The sequence below is a fragment of the Guyanagaster necrorhizus genome (assembly GCF_019112545.1).
Source record: "Guyanagaster necrorhizus MCA 3950 unplaced genomic scaffold BT62scaffold_3, whole genome shotgun sequence".
NCBI lineage: Eukaryota > Fungi > Basidiomycota > Agaricomycetes > Agaricales > Physalacriaceae > Guyanagaster > Guyanagaster necrorhizus.
In genome coordinates this window covers 1739237-1761727 of record NW_025064882.1, presented here as the reverse complement: position 1 = coordinate 1761727, position 22491 = coordinate 1739237, and the positions used below count along the sequence as shown (strand labels likewise).

General features: G+C 48.1%; 14 protein-coding genes across 14 annotated transcripts; 6 read left to right on the top strand and 8 right to left on the bottom strand.

Annotated features, from left to right (window-relative positions):
- Window positions 1–162: 162 nt before the first annotated feature.
- BT62DRAFT_424085 (carbohydrate esterase family 4 protein) lies at window positions 163–1897 on the bottom strand. Its single transcript, XM_043180855.1, has 12 exons — window positions 1673–1897; window positions 1373–1580; window positions 1299–1321; window positions 1193–1248; window positions 1120–1131; window positions 986–1058; window positions 887–933; window positions 806–832; window positions 631–754; window positions 477–583; window positions 404–413; window positions 163–354 (listed from the first exon to the last, which is right to left on the bottom strand). Exons 2-12 carry the CDS (start codon window positions 1493–1495, stop codon window positions 222–224), a joined length of 735 nt encoding a protein of 244 aa, XP_043044947.1. The 5' UTR covers window positions 1496–1580; window positions 1673–1897; the 3' UTR covers window positions 163–221.
- Window positions 1898–2001: 104 nt separating this feature from the next.
- BT62DRAFT_927148 (uncharacterized protein) lies at window positions 2002–3479 on the top strand. The gene has a single exon (XM_043185186.1). It carries the CDS (start codon window positions 2011–2013, stop codon window positions 3313–3315), a length of 1305 nt encoding a protein of 434 aa, XP_043044946.1. The 5' UTR covers window positions 2002–2010; the 3' UTR covers window positions 3316–3479.
- A 128-nt stretch (window positions 3480–3607) lies between these two features.
- Window positions 3608–7321, bottom strand: BT62DRAFT_1000694 (uncharacterized protein; the record flags this gene model as incomplete). Its single annotated transcript, XM_043176663.1, has 6 exons — window positions 3608–3859; window positions 3910–4318; window positions 4370–6075; window positions 6132–6303; window positions 6360–7003; window positions 7280–7321. The coding sequence occupies 6 exons, from the start codon at window positions 7319–7321 to the stop codon at window positions 3608–3610; spliced, it is 3225 nt and encodes a 1074-aa protein (XP_043044945.1).
- A 982-nt stretch (window positions 7322–8303) lies between these two features.
- On the top strand, window positions 8304–9834 carry BT62DRAFT_927147 (60S ribosomal protein L4/L1/L2). Its single transcript, XM_043185185.1, has 6 exons — window positions 8304–8354; window positions 8410–8484; window positions 8539–8681; window positions 8738–9303; window positions 9358–9551; window positions 9603–9834. Exons 1-6 carry the CDS (start codon window positions 8312–8314, stop codon window positions 9692–9694), a joined length of 1113 nt encoding a protein of 370 aa, XP_043044944.1. The 5' UTR covers window positions 8304–8311; the 3' UTR covers window positions 9695–9834.
- BT62DRAFT_1072006 (uncharacterized protein) lies at window positions 9715–10343 on the bottom strand (the record flags this gene model as incomplete). The annotated part of the gene is made up of 2 exons (XM_043178823.1): window positions 9715–10082; window positions 10133–10343. 2 exons carry the CDS (start codon window positions 10341–10343, stop codon window positions 9865–9867), a joined length of 429 nt encoding a protein of 142 aa, XP_043044943.1. The 3' UTR covers window positions 9715–9864.
- A 124-nt stretch (window positions 10344–10467) lies between these two features.
- Window positions 10468–10798, bottom strand: BT62DRAFT_927146 (uncharacterized protein). The gene has a single exon (XM_043185184.1). The coding sequence runs from the start codon at window positions 10738–10740 to the stop codon at window positions 10495–10497; it is 246 nt and encodes an 81-aa protein (XP_043044942.1). The 5' UTR covers window positions 10741–10798; the 3' UTR covers window positions 10468–10494.
- BT62DRAFT_927145 (uncharacterized protein) lies at window positions 10668–11861 on the bottom strand. The gene is made up of 5 exons (XM_043185183.1): window positions 11615–11861; window positions 11540–11557; window positions 11216–11484; window positions 10871–11152; window positions 10668–10818 (listed from the first exon to the last, which is right to left on the bottom strand). Exons 1-5 carry the CDS (start codon window positions 11756–11758, stop codon window positions 10803–10805), a joined length of 729 nt encoding a protein of 242 aa, XP_043044941.1. The 5' UTR covers window positions 11759–11861; the 3' UTR covers window positions 10668–10802.
- Window positions 11862–12701: 840 nt separating this feature from the next.
- BT62DRAFT_1000690 (uncharacterized protein) lies at window positions 12702–13025 on the bottom strand (the record flags this gene model as incomplete). The annotated part of the gene is made up of 2 exons (XM_043176662.1): window positions 12702–12813; window positions 12865–13025. 2 exons carry the CDS (start codon window positions 13023–13025, stop codon window positions 12702–12704), a joined length of 273 nt encoding a protein of 90 aa, XP_043044940.1.
- Window positions 13026–14256: 1231 nt separating this feature from the next.
- Window positions 14257–16207, top strand: BT62DRAFT_423983 (tryptophan 2,3-dioxygenase). Its single transcript, XM_043180854.1, has 3 exons — window positions 14257–14423; window positions 14480–14831; window positions 14881–16207. Exons 2-3 carry the CDS (start codon window positions 14538–14540, stop codon window positions 15967–15969), a joined length of 1383 nt encoding a protein of 460 aa, XP_043044939.1. The 5' UTR covers window positions 14257–14423; window positions 14480–14537; the 3' UTR covers window positions 15970–16207.
- Window positions 16208–16511: 304 nt separating this feature from the next.
- BT62DRAFT_423750 (uncharacterized protein) lies at window positions 16512–17176 on the bottom strand. The gene is made up of 2 exons (XM_043180852.1): window positions 16738–17176; window positions 16512–16689 (listed from the first exon to the last, which is right to left on the bottom strand). Exon 1 carries the CDS (start codon window positions 17143–17145, stop codon window positions 16822–16824), a length of 324 nt encoding a protein of 107 aa, XP_043044938.1. The 5' UTR covers window positions 17146–17176; the 3' UTR covers window positions 16512–16689; window positions 16738–16821.
- A 12-nt stretch (window positions 17177–17188) lies between these two features.
- Window positions 17189–18269, top strand: BT62DRAFT_927143 (uncharacterized protein). The gene is made up of 2 exons (XM_043185182.1): window positions 17189–17563; window positions 17612–18269. The coding sequence occupies exons 1-2, from the start codon at window positions 17203–17205 to the stop codon at window positions 17866–17868; spliced, it is 618 nt and encodes a 205-aa protein (XP_043044937.1). The 5' UTR covers window positions 17189–17202; the 3' UTR covers window positions 17869–18269.
- BT62DRAFT_423785 (uncharacterized protein) lies at window positions 17970–18448 on the bottom strand. The gene has a single exon (XM_043180853.1). The coding sequence runs from the start codon at window positions 18308–18310 to the stop codon at window positions 18071–18073; it is 240 nt and encodes a 79-aa protein (XP_043044936.1). The 5' UTR covers window positions 18311–18448; the 3' UTR covers window positions 17970–18070.
- A 74-nt stretch (window positions 18449–18522) lies between these two features.
- Window positions 18523–19345, top strand: BT62DRAFT_423667 (uncharacterized protein). Its single transcript, XM_043180851.1, has 3 exons — window positions 18523–18664; window positions 18712–19138; window positions 19191–19345. Exons 1-2 carry the CDS (start codon window positions 18593–18595, stop codon window positions 19126–19128), a joined length of 489 nt encoding a protein of 162 aa, XP_043044935.1. The 5' UTR covers window positions 18523–18592; the 3' UTR covers window positions 19129–19138; window positions 19191–19345.
- A 1364-nt stretch (window positions 19346–20709) lies between these two features.
- Window positions 20710–22091, top strand: BT62DRAFT_961296 (Indoleamine 2,3-dioxygenase). The gene is made up of 3 exons (XM_043188590.1): window positions 20710–20926; window positions 20987–21999; window positions 22065–22091. Coding segments are annotated over exons 1-3 (1218 nt in total). The 5' UTR covers window positions 20710–20722; the 3' UTR covers window positions 22066–22091.
- The last annotated feature ends 400 nt before the right edge of the window (window positions 22092–22491 follow it).

The window sequence follows — 22491 nt, the reverse complement described above, 5'->3', positions numbered from 1 at the left end:
TGTCAGTTTCGATCGCCCGCGGCCCCTGCTACCTTACAAATTCACTTTTCCTTTAATTGTTGTCTTGTTACATGGTGTCTGCAACGCAGAGGGTGCTAAATAAGCAGATGATATAACAACTGTCCGTAAGTCCGTGTAGAAAGCACGTCCAATGATTGCCGTTCAACAGGTCCATGAATCCTTTCCGCCAAGAATTAGCAGTCAACTGAGAACGATCCAGATCAAAGACATACATCATTGGTACCAGCGTTTCCGACGCTCAAGTATGGAGACAGGCCAAGACAGTCAGCAACGGTGACGAGTTCATAGCCTGCATCTTGCAACTCCTCAATGGCATGTGGGAGAACGGTGGTCCTGCAGATGCGTCGATATTGCTGATACAGTGGTAAGAATGATCACTCACGCAGTAGTCACTAGTTATATCAAACGTCCGATGGAGTGAGATAGGATTTGGAAAAGTAACCTCATCCACTGACCGTAAGTTTCATGATTCAGGGCTAAAATAGTGTTAGGATGTGACGCCACAAGTTTGTCGTATCTTGATTTGCTACGGGCAGGAGATACCCCGCTACCATCGCCAGAACTAGAAACGTTAGAATAGACTCGTCGAAAAGATGAAGGGGAACGTACTCGAAATCCCAAATAATCACGTTTTGACCGTGCTCAGCAGCGACCTGCAACACGTCGGCTGAGTAGCTACCGAATGGAGGTCTCACAAATGCGACCTTGACTCCGAGTATTGACTCCAGAGCCTCTGCATTAGCAATTGAGTTGATAATCTGTTATCGGTTCACGACAAACATACTATCGACGCCGGTGAATTCACTATCGACTGACACCAGAAAAAAAGTCATAAATGTGATTGATAATGGCGTGAGCTACATACCTTCGTCGCGAGATAGGGTAGCTAAGTCTTTATGCGCCCAAGTGTGACTGTATCCAAGTGTTGATTAAGCCTGCACTCGAAGAGTAAATCACGCCTCACGAAGCAATCTGATGACCCTTAGAGTATGCATTCTTAAGCGCTTGTGCTTGAGCGTCGCCATATATACAACCGTCTGCAAGGTAAGTGCATGAGTCTTTCCTGGAAATACCACGCTCCAAGCAAGCGAGACTCACAGTTATCTCCATCTGAACGACGGTGCTGGTTAGATTCGAACCATAGGGGGCTAGGGGCTAAGTGTCTACGTACTAACAAAGAAGGTGGCTTTGATTCCTCTTGCATCAAGGGTATCGACAATTTGTTCCCTAAAAACCCAAGTAAATGCTGTTGGCATTGGAGGTCAAATACGACGCACGAATATTTCCAAGGTCCATCGTCCTAAGCAGCATGGTCAGTCAGTAATGCTTAGTATGAAGAAGTTCAACATACAAATGTGAGGGCCGCCGTATTCGGAACTGAACAAGAGGTGATTACCTTTGCAGAGAGTTGTCTCGCAGGATGTGCAAAAGCTGCAACAGCCAAAGCGATCGTAAGGAAGGCGGAGGACAACATCTCAAACACAAGTGTCCAAGGGTAAGGATAGAAAAATAAAGAATACAGCCTCGCCTTTTATATGTGACTGCTGGTCCGGTTTTTGCTGAATGGTAATGTGTTCAGACGCACAAGGCAGTGATCCAAGCGAGATCATATAAGCAAGACATGTCTTTAGCGAGAGAGCCAAGAGCTGACAAAACCAGAATGAAAAGCCAGGAAAGTTAGTGTCGTCTGTTGGTAAATTTGATGTCACATAGCCAGAGCACATTAGCACTGGTAGTGATCCATCGATGAACCTTGACGGCCATGTTTCAGGTAGAACATATACTACTGAATAAATAGTTATGGATATATCCAAAACAAATGAGGGACCGATGAGTTCAGACTTGTTTTGCCAGGGTTTAGCACGCTAGTAAGTTGTCCAAAATGAATTGTCCAAAATATGTCACATGTTGAACCAGAGCAAACTTGGCAGTCCCGTGAGAATAAATTTGGAAAAAAAATTACCGAGGCAGTGCAGTCCGCTTTTGTACATGAACATCGAACAGGTAACTTTTAACGAGCGACTGCAGCTGTTGCACCTTCTACAATTCTCTGATCATTCACATCCTTCCGATTTTGGAGCAGATGAAGATACGAAAGAAACATTGCGTGCCCTTGACGTGATCGCGAGTTGCATCGCCACTGGCTTCGAAGGCGAATTATTCGCTGCATCACTCGATCCAACCACAATTCCGCCCACCATTATTCTGTCCAAAACTGGTGCTATTACAGAAGAAGACAAGAATTTTGTCTCGTTGTTTCTCGACGCGTTTACCAGCCCCGATACGCGCGATTTCCGCCAGGTGTTTCCTGTCCTTTTTGCCCGTTGCTTTATGAGCATGAAAATACGCATGCAAAACCTCTATGAAGCGGCCCGTCGGTATCTTTGTCACCATACTGCGCTACTTAACTCGTATCAACCACTGTCCTTCAAGGAGGAGTTCCCTCATTTCCACCTTCTACACCCAAATCACGATGACCGTGAATTCGCAGATACTTTTCACATGCTCTTCGCCGACATCGAGAAAGTCGCGTCTTCTCCCTTTCATCGTGATTTTCCAGTACTTTCTCATGCTAATTATACCCGACTTCATGTCTTGAGCGTTATCATTGCCTCCTCGCGTTTCATATCGGTCCAGACCGACGACGTGTTTTCGGAGAAAACCAAGGCTGCTGATGAGCTGAGGAGGTGTTTGGAGAGGATCAAACAATATGTCGGTGGCGTGAACACGCTGATTCGTCGAAGTAGGCAAGTCTTCCCCGATGGTAATATACCAGTCAGATGGGTTGCGAGTCCCAGCGCAGCCGCTGAACGGTCCGTCGAGATGGCTATGACACCATGGATAGCCTTAAAGCGTTTGGGATTTAATTTTGATGCAGGGAGGCAGCAAAGTATCGTTACCCAGTTTCCTTCGTTTGAACGTAATTGGCAGGCCGCTTGCCGCACTCGTATCCACGCAAAGATTGCTGTCCTCAGGTATTTTCATGAGCGAGGTCTGATGGCCCCAGGCCGATGCGCCATTGGTTGTAGCGAGGAATGCTGCTGGTGTTGCGACCAATGGATGAGTCGATACAATTCACTCTATTCAATGCGATATATTTCGAGTAGCGCATCCACGAAGATACGCATAGATTGGGGGATGTCTGGCTTGGTTCCAGTTGACTTTTTCATCCAGGAAGAGCTAGGCTCCTCCATCAAGGACCGGGTCATAACGCGACGTCGCAAACGTGACTCCACGCTGTCGGAGAAAAACAAGTTGGGGAAGATCGAGGAAAGCCGGGAAGACGATGTGTGAGTGTGACGATGTCGTAGATTAAGATTATGTACAAAGCTATTCAGCGCACCGAGGAAATGGTGAGACGCAGCATCAGCTTACCATAATTAATGAAGATGGAAAAGGACTACAAAGGCTCTATGTATACAGACGACAAGTATGAAGACAATCAGGAAAGAAGTTCAAGTGACAGATTTGGTAATGATACAAATACAGATGTTAACATAACAGCACCAAGAGAACCAGTCATGAAACAGCGAAGAGACAAGGAGTGAAAAGGACGGTGATGAGAGGAATGGCGGACGGGAGCGGCTCAGTGAAGGTACTTTTCATTCAGTCGGTGTACCTCCCTAGCGAGATATGGCCAGGATAGTGCTCTGGAAAGCTCTTTCTTCAACTTGTCCCTGTCGTCGCCTGCGCGTTGTTTAGCGAGCTTCACCTCCCATCCGCACAAGTTATACAGCAACCTCATGTTCGGTTGGATAAGTACGGACAAACGTCGGGACCGCACGATGAGGTATGCTTCAACCAGAGATATCTGAAGGTGCTTCATCACAAAGGCAATCTATCGGATAATGTATTACAACACAGCCAGGCATGTTCCGCAGCACTCACGGTTACAGTAGCACTCCGAGAGACACCGACACGGCAATGTACTAGCACTTTGCCGCCTTCTCTCCTAGCGGTATCGATCCACTGGCATATGGGCTCCAGTTGCGGTTCAAGGGTGTCTATCCCATCATCACATACACCTTGGATGTCCAAGACCTTGATGCGTCCCGCACGTTCTTCGATCCAGAGAGAACCATGCTTCCCGAAGCCTTTCCCTGGTATGAATTGTCCTGGAACCTGCGAGGGCGAATTTATAAAATGTGTTGTTAAAGGATAATCGTTCTCAGGATCAAGAACATGTTCGCCATCAAGATGATGTACATTAGGAGGTGGAATTAGAGCACACTCGCCAACAGACACAACGTGGGTTATACCCAGTGCATGAAGCATGTAAACATTCGAGGCATGATTTCTGGACCCTAGCATCAGAAACACGCTCACCAGAGAAAGCACAGATACTTACAGATTTCCCAAGTACAAGAAAGGCAGCACTCTGCTAGGAAAACTTCCGTCAAATCTTGGGTCATCGAACCAAGTCTGGTGATCCCAACCCAGCAGTGAGGAGGCAGGCAATGTACTGGCCCGGGGGCGCCGTCCCGGGCCAATCTTAATATTTGGATCGTGGATATCAAGATCTTTGGGCGCACTGGAAGAGATAGCACCACGTTGCGACGGAACTGCCGTCGGAGATGGTGTTTCGCGCTGATCGGTAATTCCCCATCCAGCAACATATGGATTCACACCAGCGCCCACATGGCCCTCACTAATGGACAGATGTTCGCGGTGATTAGAGAAGTATTTCACTCCACGCACACCTCGATCCCTTTCTTTGCCACGCTCCTCCATTTCCCATCTTCTCAAGATTCCCAGGTCTGCTCCATAGACAAAGAAGCTCCGCTCCTTGGAGACCTGAAGCTCTAGATACGCTTCAGGGAGCGACAGGTTCTTCAGAGATATGAGCAAACATAAAGCGAGAACAGACGATTCAGTGTATCCATCAGATGAATAGATGAGAATCTTCAAAGGTCGAGAGGGATGACGGGTAGGAGTAGAGCAATTGTGCGCTGTTGATGGTGACGGAGATGTGAATGACCTAATACGGACATTGTTGGAAACAGAGGCAGGAGCCGGCGCGGGTGGGTGGAATAGAGGAAATGACGGTGCGGATGACAGCAAAGACCAACGCCTGCCATCAGCTTCTCTCGTCCCAGGTGTTTTGCCCTTGTCCTTGGATGCTCCGTCTTTCGGCGAAACAGGTGTAAGCCATTTGTCAAGGAACCGGACCAGCGCTTTCATAGAGGCGGTATTGGAAGGCGAGGAAGGAAATGGAAGGTGAATTATGGAATTAGCATGTGGGGGTGGACGAGGAGGAATTTCGGAATCATCATCTAAGGGGGGATTATGTTCAAGGACCTTCTGTCGCCAGCGCGCTTCCAATCCGTGGAGTTTGTCTTCCGCCGCTCGAAGATGAGCAGGGCTGGGGAATGGTGCAAGATCATGGCATTCGATGCAAATGTCATATCCAGGTGGATTGGTGCGAGAGTGCGCTTTCTCCTCACTACCTCCAAAGCCGTAGTCGACATCATACTCGTCTCCATCACCTCCTCCAACGGGTGTCGGCACGTCATTAGAGTTCCCGAGAAATACTTGTCCTCTGACCTTCCCTCGTTGAGCCTCACCGGTAGTCTTAGTTTCATCTTGCTGAACCTGGTGCTCCGGTATAGAGTCGGCGCATGGATGAACACCAATCCATAGTATCTCGCTTGCTGTTGTGAGGTCTCGCATTTCTTCCTTCTCACGAACAGCGAAGTTGATAGTATTGGGTTGCAAAGTAGAGGGTATTTCGGAGGGGCATTCTTCAAACCACCGACGCCGACTATCGCATCGTCGGACAAGGTGTGTCAATGCCGAGTTCGACTTGGTGAAATCTTCAAGTGTGGCGTCAAGAAGAAAAACATTGTAGTCTAACAAGCGGGCAGCAGGAGAATCACTGGAGTCTTGACCGCGTCTCGGTTTCGAATCGAATCGAAGCTTCCCCGCTCTCTCCACCTTTTTACGGGCAATGGCAGACCTGAACCGTTCCGCTAGCCTTTTGGCGTTCTCCGAGTTCTTAGCACCACCGGAAATTGGGGAGTAGATCACGACATCAGACAGAGTGGCCAAGATTGGCTGCAGGTGAGGGATTCCATCAGCACCCAAACTCCGGAGAAGACAGGGTCACGTACGACTTGAATGCCGAAGTTCCTCAAAGATATGCCTTCTGGAACGCAAAGCTGTTGGAACTGCCATTCTTCGGTGCTTGATTCTGACAGAACGGGCGCGATAAGCTCCGCAGGTCGAAAAGTCGATGTCAGAACAGGGGGCGCTTTGCGTCCATGACTTCGGTGGGGTGATGGCCTTGTGACCACTATCAATATAAAAGCACAACAGACAAAAAGCGAACTAGAACATACAAATCAGAGATGGGAGAATCAGGAGACGATTTGAGAGGCGGCGGAGGCTTCATGACTACAGGGTGCATATGCTGGTGCTGACTTTTGTCCTCCTTCTCATCAGGATTGCCAATGCCAACAATCTCCATTACTTCGTCCTCGGCATGCACAGCAACGCCGTCCATCCCGTTGGACATCTCAACGTCTATGTCGGTATCTAAATCCATATCATCGAGCTCGTCTGATGATGTATCAAGGTCATCATTGTCGTCATCGGTATCCTCATCCGCCGACATGAAGAGCCCGTCCAGGTCGTCGTCGCAGACGACGGTCATGAGACCACGATACCTTGGCACGTCGTCAATGGACGAGAAGAACATGTTCTGAGCAGCATTGGAGCCTTCGAGGCCGTGTAGAAAGGGAAAAAGAACATGGTCTGGCGCATGAGACACGAGATGGCTGTGGTGAAGGTCGCTGAGCTGCTCAGGGGTCAAGAGAGGGACGGGAGAAGAGCAGGGGACCGGCGCAGGCACGGTCGGGAGACTCATGAGGAAAGAATCAGAGTAATCCAGACCATGAGCTGCTGTCATCGAGGAAAGGTGGTCGTCGTCGTGAGAAACGGTGATGAAGGAGTTGTTGACGACAGGCTGAGCAGCTCCTCGTCGCTGTTGTCGATGAAGGATAAATTAGATTCAACAGCCAAACGTGAGAAAAGAAGCAGATATGAATTCCATAAACCATCAAATTGTGTATGTCAGCAGGCTTACTTATATCAGCTCCTGATATGTATTTCTCGATCGATCATTATATTCCCCACACGACTGCCATGCCTTCCGTTCAATATGAATCTGCCAAAATAACTTCGGCTATCCTCCAAAGTCTTAGATCAATCTCCTACTCTTTATAGCGCAAACCATCCCTTTTTAATCAATTCATCTCACCTCTCCCACGCTCCACCACGCATCACCTCGAGGTGCGTCCATAAATACATCCGCTCAACGTAACTGGCGTCACCTGTATCTGACTGATGATACCCATCTTGCGAGATCTATATTTTACGACATATGGATTTGATGCTAACATGCTAGTAAGTTGCAACGACGTAATATTCGGTCAAGCTTTCATACCTTTTCAATTCTCTTTCATTGCATCCTCTCTTCGAGGTCGCATGGTTTACGTTATCATTGCATTGACAAATACGATACAGATAAGAAGAGATCATATGATATTTGTAACGATCGTACAAACGGATACAGATCGCGGAGCCCGCCCGCAGTGCATATTTTGAGAACTTGGAAACGTAGTTTTTCGGTTGGAGCTTCAGTAGTACACCAACTTGATAGTGATCCTAGATAATTCTCGCTGGGCCTACTATAAAATGCATGAGTGTCGTTAACAACACACACCTGTCCGTGCAGAGGCAAGCACCATTGCCTCTGCTATAGAGCGGTAATACTTGCGGAATCTAGATGGCAATTCTCCCCGTTCTTGAGGTTGTGTCCAGATTTACGGTCGAGTCTTGGTGATGACCACATCCTCATCCAACCTAGAACGCTTTCCTATGGTACTAATTCATCAGAACGTTTGACGTTCGAATAGAAAAAAAGTACTCTTGTATCTCAAGGTGACTACGACCACATTATTATCCTCATTGAAACGCAAACTAAGCCGTATAGTATTTACGCGTCCGCCTACAGATGGCCCAACTATTGTGGACCCATGATGACATTTATAGCATGCACGCATGCAGACCACGACCGTGACAATACTATATTATTGTAGAGAACAGTGAGGAGTATGTCAAAAAGGCCAAGGAAAATCGTATCATGGATCAGTCCAAAAAAGGAATGATGCGATTTGCTCTTGTTAGTCACCAGCCAGCTGTATAGTTTCTCGGCAAAACCCTAAATCTGGACCTAGTGAAGGTTGGCCAAAATTATTGGCAACAATATCAAGACCTCAAGACTCAAGACATGGCCTCGAGACCCACTGTCAATGTGCGCTCTCCTTCCGGAGGTCTGTCGCGTTGTTACTGCTGTTGTCGGTTGTAATGCTGAATGTCGTTTTTCAGAGGCCTCCACTTCTCTTCCTCTCCCTGCGGTTTTGACCGCGCCCATCAGGCTCGATGTCGTCGCTCAGGTGCACAGTAAGTAACCGTATTAATCATACAGAAGCAGGTTTCTGATGTGGTTGATTGCAGAGAGCATCGCCAAGAACAAAAGGCAGGCGTACGCCGTCAGCGAAAAGGCTGGACACCAAACTAGTGCGGAGTCTTGGGGTACTGGACGAGCTGTAGCCCGTATCCCCCGTGTTGGTGGTGGGGGAACCCACCGTTCTGGACAGGTGAGTTTCCACCTTTTTTTCCTGTTTTTTTCCCAGTATATTTACCGTCGCTTTAGGCCGCCTTCGGTAACATGTGCCGTGGAGGTCGTATGTTTGCGCCCACCAAGACCTGGCGCAAATGGCACGTCAAAGTCAACCAGAACCAGCGCCGCTTTGCTGTGGTTTCCGCTTTGGCCGCTTCTGCTCTTCCTTCCCTCGTCCTCGCTCGTGGTCATCGTATCGAGGAGATTGAAGAAGTGCCCCTCGTCGTGTCGTCTGCCGCCGAGTCGTTCAAGAAGACCAAGGAGGCTGTTGCCCTTCTCCAATCTCTCCATGCCTACCGTGACGTGGTCAAGGTCTCCAACTCGCGCAAACTTCGGGCTGGTAAGGGCAAAATGAGGAACCGCAGGCACCGGCAGCGTCGTGGTCCTTTGGTTGTGTACAATGAGGACAACGGTATCGTCAGGGCATTCCGTAACCTTCCTGGTGTCGAACTTGTCAATGTCAGGCGCCTAAATCTACTGCAACTCGCTCCCGGCGGTCATCTTGGCCGTTTCGTCATCTGGACTGAAGGTGCATTCGGTCTCCTTGACGAGGTTTTCGGAACCTTTGACAAGGCTTCCGTCTTCAAAAAAGATTACTTGTTAGTTTAAAATTTATATCTCAGTCGTTCATTATTCTCATTATGCAACTGTAGCCTCCCTACTGCCAAGATCACCAACCCCGACGTTACCCGCCTTATCAACAGCGATGAGATCCAATCTGTTGTTCGACCCGCCGGCCAGAAGATCCAGAAGCGCCCCTGGACGCAGAAGAAGAACCCTCTCGTCAATAAGGCTGTACTCTTCCGTCTGAACCCTTATGCCAAGTCTCTTCGCAGACAGGAGCTCCGTAAGTGGTGCCTTTCATGTTTGCACCATTTCTTATTGATTTGGGTTCCAGTTAAGCAGGAGCGCCTGAAGAAAAAGGGAGTCAAGAAGCCCAAAGGGACTGCTGCTGGGGAGGCCTTCCTCACCACCTTACAAGCCCCTTAAGTAGTCACGGGGGTAGTTCGATAGGTCTCGTTATGTATTATGCACCATGCTATGAGATACTCGTTACATCGTCGTGGGACAAGCACCTTCGCCAACTTGAAATGGGATTAATGTACAATGGTATATATAAAGTGCAACTGTTATCTCTAACAAACTCCATAAGCCTCTGCTCAGTTGTCTACCCTTCCTTTGTCTTTCGATGGATTGCTTGGCACAGATTCGTAGGCATTCGACTCTGGGTGGTCCATGTCAGTTTTCCTGCTCTTTCCTCTGTGTGAATGGTTAAGGTCTCCACATGAACAGCCTTCGTCAGAATCGCTGTCATCCGACGACGAATCTTCATCCGACGACTCGTCGAACCGTCTCGGTTTGTGGTATATGCAGCAGACTGGATGCAGGTCAGACACCAGAGTAATAGAAAGTCAGCGACAGACACACTCTTGCTCTTCTTCTTCCCACAGCCTTCGTTATCGACTACATCCTCGCTCCATGCAACCCTGGGTTTGCGACGTGCACCCCTGAGACGGAGGGAACCAACGTTGGGTGCGCTCGACGAGGCTTCGCTGGGCGGCGCATTGGTGACGGTGATAGTCCGTGACCCGTCATTTGGTGCAGAAGTGGAGGACCGCACTTGTGTTCTGGACGACATGGATCAAACTCTACTCGTGGTCGTCGATGTTTTGGCCAACCGTAACGCGTAGTGACAAAGCTGACTAAGCGAACTTTATGTGCCATCGGCAAAAGAGCAATTTTTTTTTTTTTTTTTTTTTTGTCTCGCTACCAATACTGTCGAGTAAACTTCACCGCAACATGGCACGAACACCTCTTATCATAGACTTATCATGATACCTATCAGATCTATGCGAACTCTGTGAATCATGATTTAAAGCAGGACTAATAAGACAACAGTAGTACAGTGTGAATACGAAAGCGAGGTATGACGGGGGGTATACATGCAAACGAAATAAACAAGGCCCAGGTAAAAGGTAATCGCCAATGTCATGATGATAATACAAGGCAAATGCGTCGATGGGCACATGTGACATGGCAAAGGCGCTGTGGTAGATCTAGACGCCGAAAACGAAACGAAAGTTGCGAAAGAGGTCGCTCAACCATAGTACACCCTGCATTATTGATAAATTTCGCATCAAGGACGGCAGCAGAAATGAAGCTCACCCTCGGGATGTTGTTGATATCGGCTGGAAATCTGTCCTACCCGACTCGACAAAGTGGTTGACTGTGTCCAACCAGTCCCCTCGCGTATCCCAGGATATTTTTGAAGGAGGGTCGACCTCAACAGGCATCACTTGACTGACACTGCCGCATTGAATGATAACCACAAGGCAGCCAATACCCCCGCCGTGACGACAGCGATCTTCCCGTCGCTGGATATCGGATATCACGAGGGGGTCGCGGATATACGACCGTGGGACAATGTGAGCGTTGGAAACGGAGAACCTAGCATCAAAGGTGAACAATTAACCTTGGTCCGACGGGATGGAGAAGATAAGGATGACTTACCGACGATGAGAGTCGCTGTGGCTCCGGGGGGAAAGTTCGAGTAGGAGGCAGTTTTGTCGGATGTTGGATGGGAGCCGCTTCAGCTGAAGCGCTTGGAACCCAGCCCATCCTAGCAAAGCACTATGTGCGGAAGTAAACTTGCGCAAGTTGCGAGCGATGTTTTCCTCGCCGTATACGGCAGCGGCCTGCTTCGTGGATGATATCTGGCCAGCGGTGTGCTGACAGATGGGTTTGTGGGTCGGCCAGTGGACCTTCTGACATTCCGGAGACTAGGAGGAGACGTTCAGCATGATGTTTATGTTCCGAGATTAGGCAGAGACATACGCAGTATTGTGTTACGAGCTAAAGTGTGAATGACAGGGTCAGCAGGAAACATGCGGAGAAAGACAGAGGACATACGCAGCCTCCACATAGCCGAAACTTGGGACCAACAGGGGACTCGACAGCACGACACTGGTCACACATACGACAGCCACGGGCCTTGTGGTGGTGGGTAGGGGGGGTGTTGTAGTTGGCAGCAGCGGGCTGAGAGTAGTGAGGCATGGCTAAGAAGGCGACTGGTACGACTGAGTATGTGACTCACTGAAAACCATGGCTGGAGCTGGAGATTATATAGGCAGAGGGGATACTAGTGTCCCAAGTTGGGAGGATAGTTGGAGGGGTAGAACAAAAAAGTAACCAAAAGGGTGGCCGGGGCTGAAATTCTTTTTGTTGTTTTGAGACATTGGAGATACGCGCTGATACAGACCGGTAAGTGCAGATGCTTCCAGAATGCTAAGACAATACAGCCCGTTCGAAGCATCACGACATACACACAAAGACAAAAAACAATCTTTTTCTCACTCGCCTCATTTGGCCTCTTGACACAATAACCGCCATTTACCAAATCCTCTCTTCGACACTTGAACAATTAGCCTCAATTAGCCTACAGTTCCAAGCACAATTAGCGTAGACGTATTCGACTTTCTTTCACATTACCTCAATTAAGCTCTCAAAGCAATCGACCAACTTGGATATCCCTGCGAAGCGTTCCGTTGCCAAAGCCCATTGTCCTTTCCTCCTGCAGATGCGTCATTAAATATGCTCAGTCCATCGTTGGATTCGCTTCCTGCTTCTCCCAGATGTCTCATGGCTGCTCCCTGAACACGTGGGTCATTTAAATAAAACCATTCCTTTGTTAACGTCGTCTCTTTCTTCCGCTCCCTGTATTCACCTCTATTTGACCGGGTTGCCTTTACTTTCTTTGACTCCCTTTCAGTTTGTTACCTCGTTCCATTTCGCCATCACAGTTACTTGCCGTGTGTTCCAGTTGTCGGACGAACTTGGAGCCTCCAGATAGTTCCGGACCAATCGATCATCCAGTATACATTTGCGTTTTTTAAACTACCCCATTGGATTTTGGATACGATTCAGCTCATCAGATTCTCTTCTTCCTCTCGCTTGACTGGAAAACACTATCTTCCGTGTACCCGGACACCCACTGTCGTTAGTGGAGAGCTTGGTCCCGGACCCACCTACTTTTCCAGGCGACTTCGCGTCTGAGTCGGCCTCGTTTTACGTATACGCGTATCTCCCCGATAGCGTACTCGCCCGGCGTGCTACTTATCTCTCTCGGAACTTTGGCTGAAACCATCTCGCGCGAAGCTCACCAGGCGCCGCTGCCCCCTTCATTCATCATTAATCCCTTCAGTCGGTCCCTTTGTCCTATTTCTGACTTATCGTCAGATGATGTGCAAAACGCCTCGTTGCTGGTCTCTGCGAGATTGGCGGAGTGATTACTTGCTGATAAAACGAGGCCCAACGATACCATTGCTTACATTGAGACGCCGAGGACTCCAATTGATTTGGTCGGAGTTTCTGCTGTTTTAAATGCTGTGTGGATTCAAATAGCTGTGGATCATCTGCCATTGGAAGTTTGAGAACATCCTTTTGTGAGTTGTATGTGTTGCGTCTGTACCTTAGCGCTAAGGATTTTCCCAGTACGTCATCTGTAACAGCAGGCTCCAAGTTTTTTGAATGACCCGTTCGCTCAAGTGACTTCTTGCACTGGTTTCTCCACGCCGTTACGAGAAAGAGCCCTTCGAGTTGCTTTAACTTGGTGGAGACCTACGATTGTCGGAACTGAGCGGAACCGGACTATGGAAGTCTGAATGATCAATGATACCGGACCTCTTCTCCCCGTCTATATCTCACCATCTGAACCTTTTTTGGCTTAGACATGCTAATTGCTGTGCTTTTGCAGTATCATGGCACTTGGGGTTCAGCGGAAAGACTGACAAAATTGGTGGATCAGTAACCTCCGCCACATGTACATCATGTCATATTATCCTCTGTGACGACACTCAAACTTACTCCTAGGACGTCAAGATTCTCAGGGCACCTTGTCCTTGGATTGGAAGTTTGAAACGGGGCCGCGTTGTAGGTACCATTTATGCAATGAACGCCGTAAAAGCTTCATGTGCTGTAAAATCCTTCCATTCTATTTCCAGTAAAGGGACGCAGTTCGAGATTCCACATACGACGTTACTCCTACTCCCACCCTTGTTCTAGACTGGCACATGCCCCCCAAAAAATTGCCATTCTGTGACACGAAAGCTCAATGGACTACCATTGTTTCTTTAATTTCGGTTAGACAAAGCACCACTACCGACGCATTGCATCAGTTCTCGCCACAGGTAAGCGAGCCTCAAATTCGCTGTCACGTTGGGAGTCCAAAAGTTCAACATAGAGAACAATGAAGAACTTGGATTGGGCTGATAAAATAATTGAGTGCCATGAAGGTAAGCTATCGATGATAAGTCTGTGTCATCTCCCATAGTTTCTGGCGTCTTCAATTCAACTTCAAGTACTAGCGCTTTGCAGATTTTTTGTTATCTTTGGCCCCTTTCTCCCCGCTGCATCACAGCCACCTGCGGATATTAACGGGCCTTTTTTTGATTAGATTGAGTCTCTTATCGAGAATCTCGGTGTCCCATCTAGTGACCTCTTCACGCCACTGACGAGAGTCGCTAGTCGATAATTGCCTGAGCAATGCAGATGCAGCGACGAATAATCCAATCGTAGTAGCTCTTAGTCTAGACCGATGGTCCGAAATGATATCATGCGGCACCCGTCGGCAAGGCGTCATCTAAACCCGTTATTATAAATTTCCCTCAAGGTTCTTTTCCTGCTTCGTCAGACTCGGAGAGCAAGAAGGATAAGTACTATTGTACGCTTGCTTCTACGTTGAATTTTACTCAAAATAATACTCATTATTTTTCCTAGGACCTGCAGTGAAACCCCATTTTTGCTCCCCCATCTGTAACTTATCGACAGTCGCATCATGGACCATCTTTCCCCGGACCATTTCCTCTCTCTTCCTCGTCCTGACATTTTAATTGGATCACCAGGTGGTGTCGTTGATACCACCACGCTAGCGGCCCATGATTTCGATGTAGACAATCGGACTGGTTTTATGCCCCCTCAGCCCCCTTTGGCGCGTCTTCCGAGGCAGTGGGAGCCCTGGGAGGCAATGTTTCAGGAAGCGCAAGAATCTGGGCTTCAATTAGGGGACAAACCAGGCCTCACGGATACTCAAAAAAGCGCATCGGAAACCTGGCGTTCCCGAGTCCGTAATGCAAGTCACTTATCTATTTACCGCATCGCCATAATAACTTATTATTAAGCTTCCCTTGCTTCCGATTGATGATCTGAAGACATCAGAGGTTAGGCTTCGACGCGGTCGACACGTCCTAGCGTGGATTATGCATTTCTATATTCACTCGCTCCCCCCAAATGCATCCATAGTGATACCTAGACCCGTCACGATACCCCTCCTGCAAATTTCCGCACAGCTCCAGCTTCCTCCCGTTCTCACATATTCCGATGATGTCCTGTACAATTGGGACCTCAAAACTCCCTCCGAGTCACCCGTCCCAGCTCTGGACAATCTTCGCAGCCAGAGTCTTTTCACTAATACAAACGACGAGCAAGAGTTCTATCTCACCTCTGCTCGCATGGAGTTACGCGGTGCAGAAGCGCTCGAGCTAATGCGAGCCACCATGGACGAAGCTTTCGTAGGCGACGACATCGCTATGTGGCGTATTACCGGATTCTTGCATCGCTTATCCACAGTCATCGATGAGCTGGAAGTCCTACTCCTTAACGTTCGTGAAGGCTGCAATCCAGAGGTGTTCTATCACAACATTCGCCCTTGGTTCAGAGGCGCCGATTCGGATCCCCAGAAGCGTGAGTGGATCTTTGAGGGTCTGGACGAACTAGATATACCCTATCCTTCCGAGCTTTCCGGTCCGAGTGCAGGCCAGAGTTCGCTTGTTCATGCTTTGGATATCTTCCTCGGTGTGGACCGCTACTCCCACTCATCAGACATGACCGGCGCGGGATCCGGTGACATATCAGCGAAAAAGGCCTTTCTCAGCCGGATGCAATCATACATGCCACGCCATCATCGACACTTCTTGAATCATCTTTCCAATAACCCGCGGCCGCTGAGAGATATCGTGATGGGTAGAGGAGACCAGAAGCTACTGGCAGCATATAATGAGGCTGTTGGGTCATTGAAGACATTCCGGGACGCTCACATCATTATCGTGACACTCTACATTATCGGACCCGCTGGTCGCACTAGAAACCTACAGGAAAGAAAGACACCGTTGAAGGGGACTGGAGGCACTGAACTTGCGAAATTCCTGAAAGATGTCAGGGATAGTACAGCTGGGGCACTGTTGAATGTTGAAACAAAAGCAGAGCCGTAGACCGTATATGTCTACATGGGAAAGGAAACGCGTGTTGCAACCTACTGTTTGTAGAGAGCTCGCCAGAAACAAAGAAAGAAGCAAGATACACATGTATTTGAATTTTATGCCTGACCTGACGACGAGTTGATAGTAAGCAAATATAGAAAAGGCTACAGTGTTTTGTCCGAATACACTTCAGATTCAGCGGCGGAGGGGGAATGTAGAGAGATTATAGTGTGGCGAAGGCTAAGGAAACGAGAATTAGTTTTCGATGCCTGACACAGCTTCACTGACCCCAACGATTATGCTTGTGAACAAGAGGAAGCAGCATGGTCGTGACAACTAGCACTATTATGACGCTTGAAATATGATTTATGTAAACGGAAAACATACCCACCTCCGATGATACAGACAGCCGTTAGAGCATATTGCCAAGACTATTTTTAAGCGGGCCTCAGGTGGATCGGCACAGAATCCTTGAGCAGAGTTTCTCCATGAAATGTAATGAGTGTTCAGTTTGCATCTATGAGACATACCGACACACATTCTTCGTGCATTTGACAACGAAATCGAAGAGCCCTAGTCGCTTCGCAAACCATGCTAACTTGACCACAGTAGTAATCGGGAGCTTTGCAATTGTCTCTGATTACTGTGTTGGTATACCGTTACCCGTTGAAATTATCCAGGTAAGTAATGTTCTCCGTGATACAGCATTGTCCTTGGGCTCCATTAGTGTACCTTCAAAGTGTCAGTAATGCTTAATTGGAAATTAGACGACGAACATGCATGTTGACGTCAAACAGAGAACACCATCCATATCTGAAATAGGATCTGTCCAAGGAACTGGCGGCGCGCACTGCTCGTCCCTGTTCAGCTGACACGCGCCCCAACAGCAACTAGCGGCAGACACCCGCTTCCTTCGTGGGGACAGAACGTTCCAGCAGGGCACATAGGTGGAAGAACATATTGCTTAGAGTATCCAAAAGGGAACTCGTCGCATCGACAAAGTCTTGGAAGGTATGTTCCATTTTGTGCTGCTGAGCAGTAGGTCATGCAGGGACATTCCGAGATGAACTTGAGAAAGACTGGATCCACATGGTCGCAAGAGCTCGAGCAAGTAGCACCAGAGCCGACTATACTGCCAGCCAAGAAAGAGCGAGAAAATAGAAAGGTGAGGGCGAAGTACGAAACCATGGTGGTAAGAGGGCAAAGTAGCGTTCGCACAGCCACATGGCCTCTCTTTCATCAACCATGCACCCGTTGTACGGCTTTCATCCTACCATCACCACCAGCTTCCATGGCATCGGTTTAGAGCCTTCATGCTATCTCTATCTTCTCCTCACCCTTCCACCTCTCGTTTTTGTGGATCCCTATGAGCTTGCCAACTACAAGGATTCGTACACGTTTCACCATGCAGGCCCGTCCAATCTGGAGCTTCCTGTCTCTGCCATTGGGCCAGACAACTCGCATGTTCTCGTAAATGTATCGCACAAAGCCGTAACAGAAGGTGCGCTTCAAATACCGCTGCACCTGCGGTACGGTCAAGTCAGCGCGTCCATGGATGGGTTTCACGCAGTGGATGTTTCTATGCCAGAAGGATATGTGATTTGTGGTGCGTGTATAGCGCCAAATCCATTGCCATGTCCTAAACCTGTTTCAGAGGGCCGTGCCGGTTCCGATGCTGAATCATATATGCCCGAGGACTTCGCAGCATTGTTTCGTCGGTCAAATATATCGCATCTCTTGCCTTCAGAGACAGTCTTCTATGTCCAAGTGCCAGTTGGTCGGCTTGGAGACATTTCTCAGGTTGAGATGGGTACCACATTTACCATTCTTCTATGCTTCGCCTACCTCATCTATACGTCGTACAAAACTGCTGTTCGACTGGGCAACACGGAGCATCTGAAGTCTTCATGAATTATCATGCCAAATTCACTGTAAAACGAGATCAAGGTTTTATTGCTGTCTACTCGGTGTTAAGAAACAAATGTGGGGGGGTAACCCGGCATAGTTCTCCAGAGTCATTGAATATCACCCTGAATACCCGGTCATTACTCGCCATCCATTCGTTGATTAGGCGAACAGAGTACATATCTATAGGCACATCACCAGAACCAAACTAGCGTGGAGGCGTAAAAGCACTGTTTGGGCAGAAAGTGGCCAGAAGAAATACCAGAAGGGCAGAGAGATAGGTATAAAAAGGAAAGGCAAGTGTATTTGACAAATAGTCATCGTTGTGGTTCAACACAAACTGTAGCCGAGAAGAAAAAAAAAGCTTATATAAGAGCTGCACTATTTGTGCAAAGGCTTCTGGCAATAACAATGCGCGTAGACCACTTATTCCATCTCTGTCAGTCATGAAAGGCTAGCTTTGGATGAGTGGTACAGGCTCAGTAGTACATGACCTGTGGCATATTCTTACAAGTCTGACATTGTAGAAGATAAGAAGGAGCAGCCTATGTCGCCTCTAAACAATGAAATACTTGTATTACTTGGAAGATGTCGCGCATTCGACGGAGCCTTGGCTCATGTTCATGTAACCCCGTTTTTATAACCTGACTGTTGTATTGATTCGGAATCAGTGAGGCTCTGTTTCTCTTCCGAATGTCGCGTAAAGTGGAGGCAACAACGATACTGTTGAATGTTATCGCGAGCAAACCTTGGATATGGGCCGCCTAGTGTCTTTTTGGAGACTATTGATTCCGAAAAAGAGGTCAGTGGCCACTCAAAATTTCTTGCTTTATGACTGATGTCTCTTAGTATAACGATGTCTTGGCTCGGATACCACTACTAGCGAATCACCCCGTGGTCTACATGTTTCGAGTGAAGATGCTCAACGATCTCCACTTGGCCTCAACGCAAGTCCAAATATGCGACAACCTCCTCGGTTCCGAATTCTTTCCGGCCAGCTTATGGGTTATGTCCATGAAAAGCCGCAGATATGCCTGCCTATCCAGCGTTACCTTTTATGGTCCCATGGTTATTGCCAAGATTTTGAACTCGTCAGAGTACAGGGATGCGCAAGTGCAGTTCGAGCGCATCCTTTCCCTAGAACCTGACCGGCTTGAAGACATAGATTTCTTCTCTGATATTCTCTATGTGATGGATAACAATGAGAAGCGCTCGTTTTACGCTCACAAGTTTCAGGAAAAAGACAAGAACCGGCCAGAGGTGTGATGCTTCATTGGTATGCTCTTTCATTATTGAAATCTATCTGCTTGTTGACGGAGTGTGTTAAGGCAATGCGTGTTCGACCCGTACAGAGCATGAGGATGCAGTAAAATATTTTCGGGGCGCTACCTACCTGGATCGGACTTACCACGCATGGGCTTCAGTGGGCCATGAGTATATCTCGTGATGGGTAATACTCATGCCGCCATCGAAGCATATCGTCGGATGTTGGGTATGCGGAGAGTTAGTTTTGGTTCTTGGCACTTATGAAGGCTTCGGTAGATATCACCAAGAAGGACTATCGCGCTTTGTCGGGGATGGGACGGGCCTATAGGGTGCTGGGAATGTATAACTATTCTCTGTGTGTGACGATATGAGATGGTCTACGATCCTGCTACAAAGACACGAAGAGGTATAACTCACGGTATTCTTGTATATTCTGACCCTTACACCTTTGTATTCGCAGAATTCAGGAAACCATCTCCGCTATAGTCACGCACTGAAACTCGGCATCAACCAATCCCTCCCGGGCATAAACTTCGTCGGATGAGCTTTGATATCCGTTCCATGGACGTCTGGCCCGCGGCGGAGCAGCATTTCCGGGAGTAGTTCAGATTGGTGAGGAAGCTGAAGGAGCGATTGACCTTGTTTGATAATGGGCGGGCTTCTTATCCTTGGCCGTACTAGGTCGTCTGAACAATTCGGAGCCGTATTTAGGGTCCCTGTTGGCTTTATCGGAGCGTAATATCCGTCTTGCTTTTGGGAATTTGTCTGAGGCGAAGGACTACGTGGAGAGTGGCGTCGAGCAACACGGAGTTGGCGGGTAGGGCTGCTGCGATGTTGAAAGCTGTGAAGACGAAAATGGCAGTCCAGAGGGCGAAATAGCATGGAATGTCAACCGACGACCGCTAGTTATTTAGCATTAGCTGTTAGCAGATCCGAGATCGTCACGCATTAGGGAATTCACGCGATCCTGATGGTTAATTATTTGCTTTGGCTGCCGCTTGTATTTCATAGCTTATAAGAATACATTGAGAGATTTACTAGTGAGTCATCCATATGTGTTCAACGGCGATGTATTAACTCGTTGAACTTCAGGCGATTGACCTGCCTGAGCAGTTTGTCGTGACTGGAGCTCATTACACTCTCTACCTACCATGGGTTTCACCAGATTTAACGTCTATCAATCCCGATCTACACGCTGCTGTCCAGAAACACCTGTTGGTGTTAGTACAAGCGGCGTCTGTAGAGCATGTGAGATCGCGTCGCCGACACTCAGACAGCACCACACACTCGTCAGAGGAAGAAGACATGTTGCCGTTTACGCAGGTCAACGGCTTCTGGGGAAGAAGGAGGAGGAGGAGGAGGAGGAGGAGAGTAGCAATTTCTCGACCGTTCTTAGTTGTATTTGCCGCATTCGCGGTGTGGGGGAGACCCGAATTACCACGTTAAGAGATAGGGATTCGCGGAAGATGTCTACCAAACGAGTCAGCTGAGATCGCTCTTGCAAGGTCGTCGGGTAAGACCCGGCCGTCTCATTTGAAACGTTATAAACCCGTTTCTGCTTCGAAATGACCGTACTATGGTCAAGGGTGCTGCCATGATTCGCTTGGAGGATTTTGATATTTCTCCTGACACTGGCTTTCTTGGAAGTCAGCCCCATCTCCATCTCTCGGGAGAATGGACAATGTGGGAGGATCTACTGGAGCATGCCATGGAACGAAAGCTCGTCCTGGGCGAGAGTGCTGCTTACTCCGAGGCAACGTTAACGGAGTCTGCTCGGTGGCGTATGCGAGTCTGTGAGGTATGAGGTATCTCGTTGCCTTTTCAAGATCTGTATTTTATCCCAATTTACTTTCAATAGGCGCCTCTGTTGTCGGCTACCGTGCTAGACGGTTCACTTCCGGCTCTTAGACGTGCCCACCATGTCCTATCGTTCATTCTACACTTTTACGTACACACCCTACCTCCCGATCGTGCCATCTGCATACCACCGCCGTTGTCTGTTCCATTGTCACACATCTCTAACGTCCTTGATCTGCCACCCGTGATCACATACTCTGATTTAGTCTTGTACAACTGGACGACGGACCCTTCCACTGGCGAAATTTACTTTCCTTCCGTATTTTCTGGGCAGGGTGACGAGCAAGCCTTTTATCGGGCATCAGCTGTCATTGAACTACGAGGCGTCGAAGCGCTAGACCTCATTCGCCAAATTTCAGACAATATTCTCGTCGGTGCCGTTGCCCAAATTACCAAGGCACTAGTACGCATGTCTGTTCTCATAGATGACTTTAAGAAGGTTCTTCTCGGTCTGCGGAAGGATTGCAATTCCGAAGTCTACTATCAGCAGGTTCGGCCCTGGTTGCGAGGTGAAGATTCGCCACCTAGAAAGTGGATGTTCCAAGGATTGCCAGGCGATTCCAGCGAGATGTTCAAGGAACTGTCAGGCCCAAGTGCGGGCCAAAGTACACTTATTCATGCACTGGATATATTCTTTGGGATAAATAACCATCTTGCGAATGGAACTCGATCGCTTTTTGGGAGGATGCAGCGTTATATGCCCCGTGAGCACCGCCGCTTCCTGACTCGCCTATCATCTTCTCCTCGCTCTTTGAGAGGTTTCATCAAAGATTCAAGTGACCGAGAGCTACTGGATGCCTACAACAATGCAGTGTTGGCGCTGAAGGCATTTCGGGATGTGCACATGGTCATCGCGACACTGTATATCGTTGTTCCAGCCAATAGGGTAGGGAGGAGTGTTTCCACAGATATTGAATACATAGGAACGGGTGGCACTGGGTTTGTACCATTTCTGAAAGGAATCAGAGACCGTACGGAGGAGAGTGTGCTGCATTCAGAGTCAGTGTCATGGTGGTATGTCACTTCCAGGATCTGTGATGAACGACCTCTTACTTGGATCCGCTCATCTCACTCTTTAGAATTGCTGTGTTGCTTAAAGATGAGAGGTCATCAATAATATTTCGTTTTCCTTCTCTGATGAGATGAAACTCGCAGAAGATATTTGAGCAATTGTGAGTAAGTTGGATGGTAAGCTCAGTGTTCAAAATATTTTCAAGGGCATAGGTGCTATGCAATTATGTCTCCATGTAATATCCTAGATGTCAAAGCTCATCCACTTGCTCTGCTGGCTCAATCTAGAGTAATCTAGTATCTGCCATATCTATCTGTCTTCACCTAGTCTGGCTACATTCTACATAGTTGTAAGGTGTATCAGCCATATATTATGTGATTTTTTTCAACAATAAAATAGCTCTTGGGATTGGTTCTTTTTTCAGTCAACCAGCTGTCATTATGTGATTCTGACTACACTGCTCAATCTCCAGACATTTGAATTCTCACTCAGCT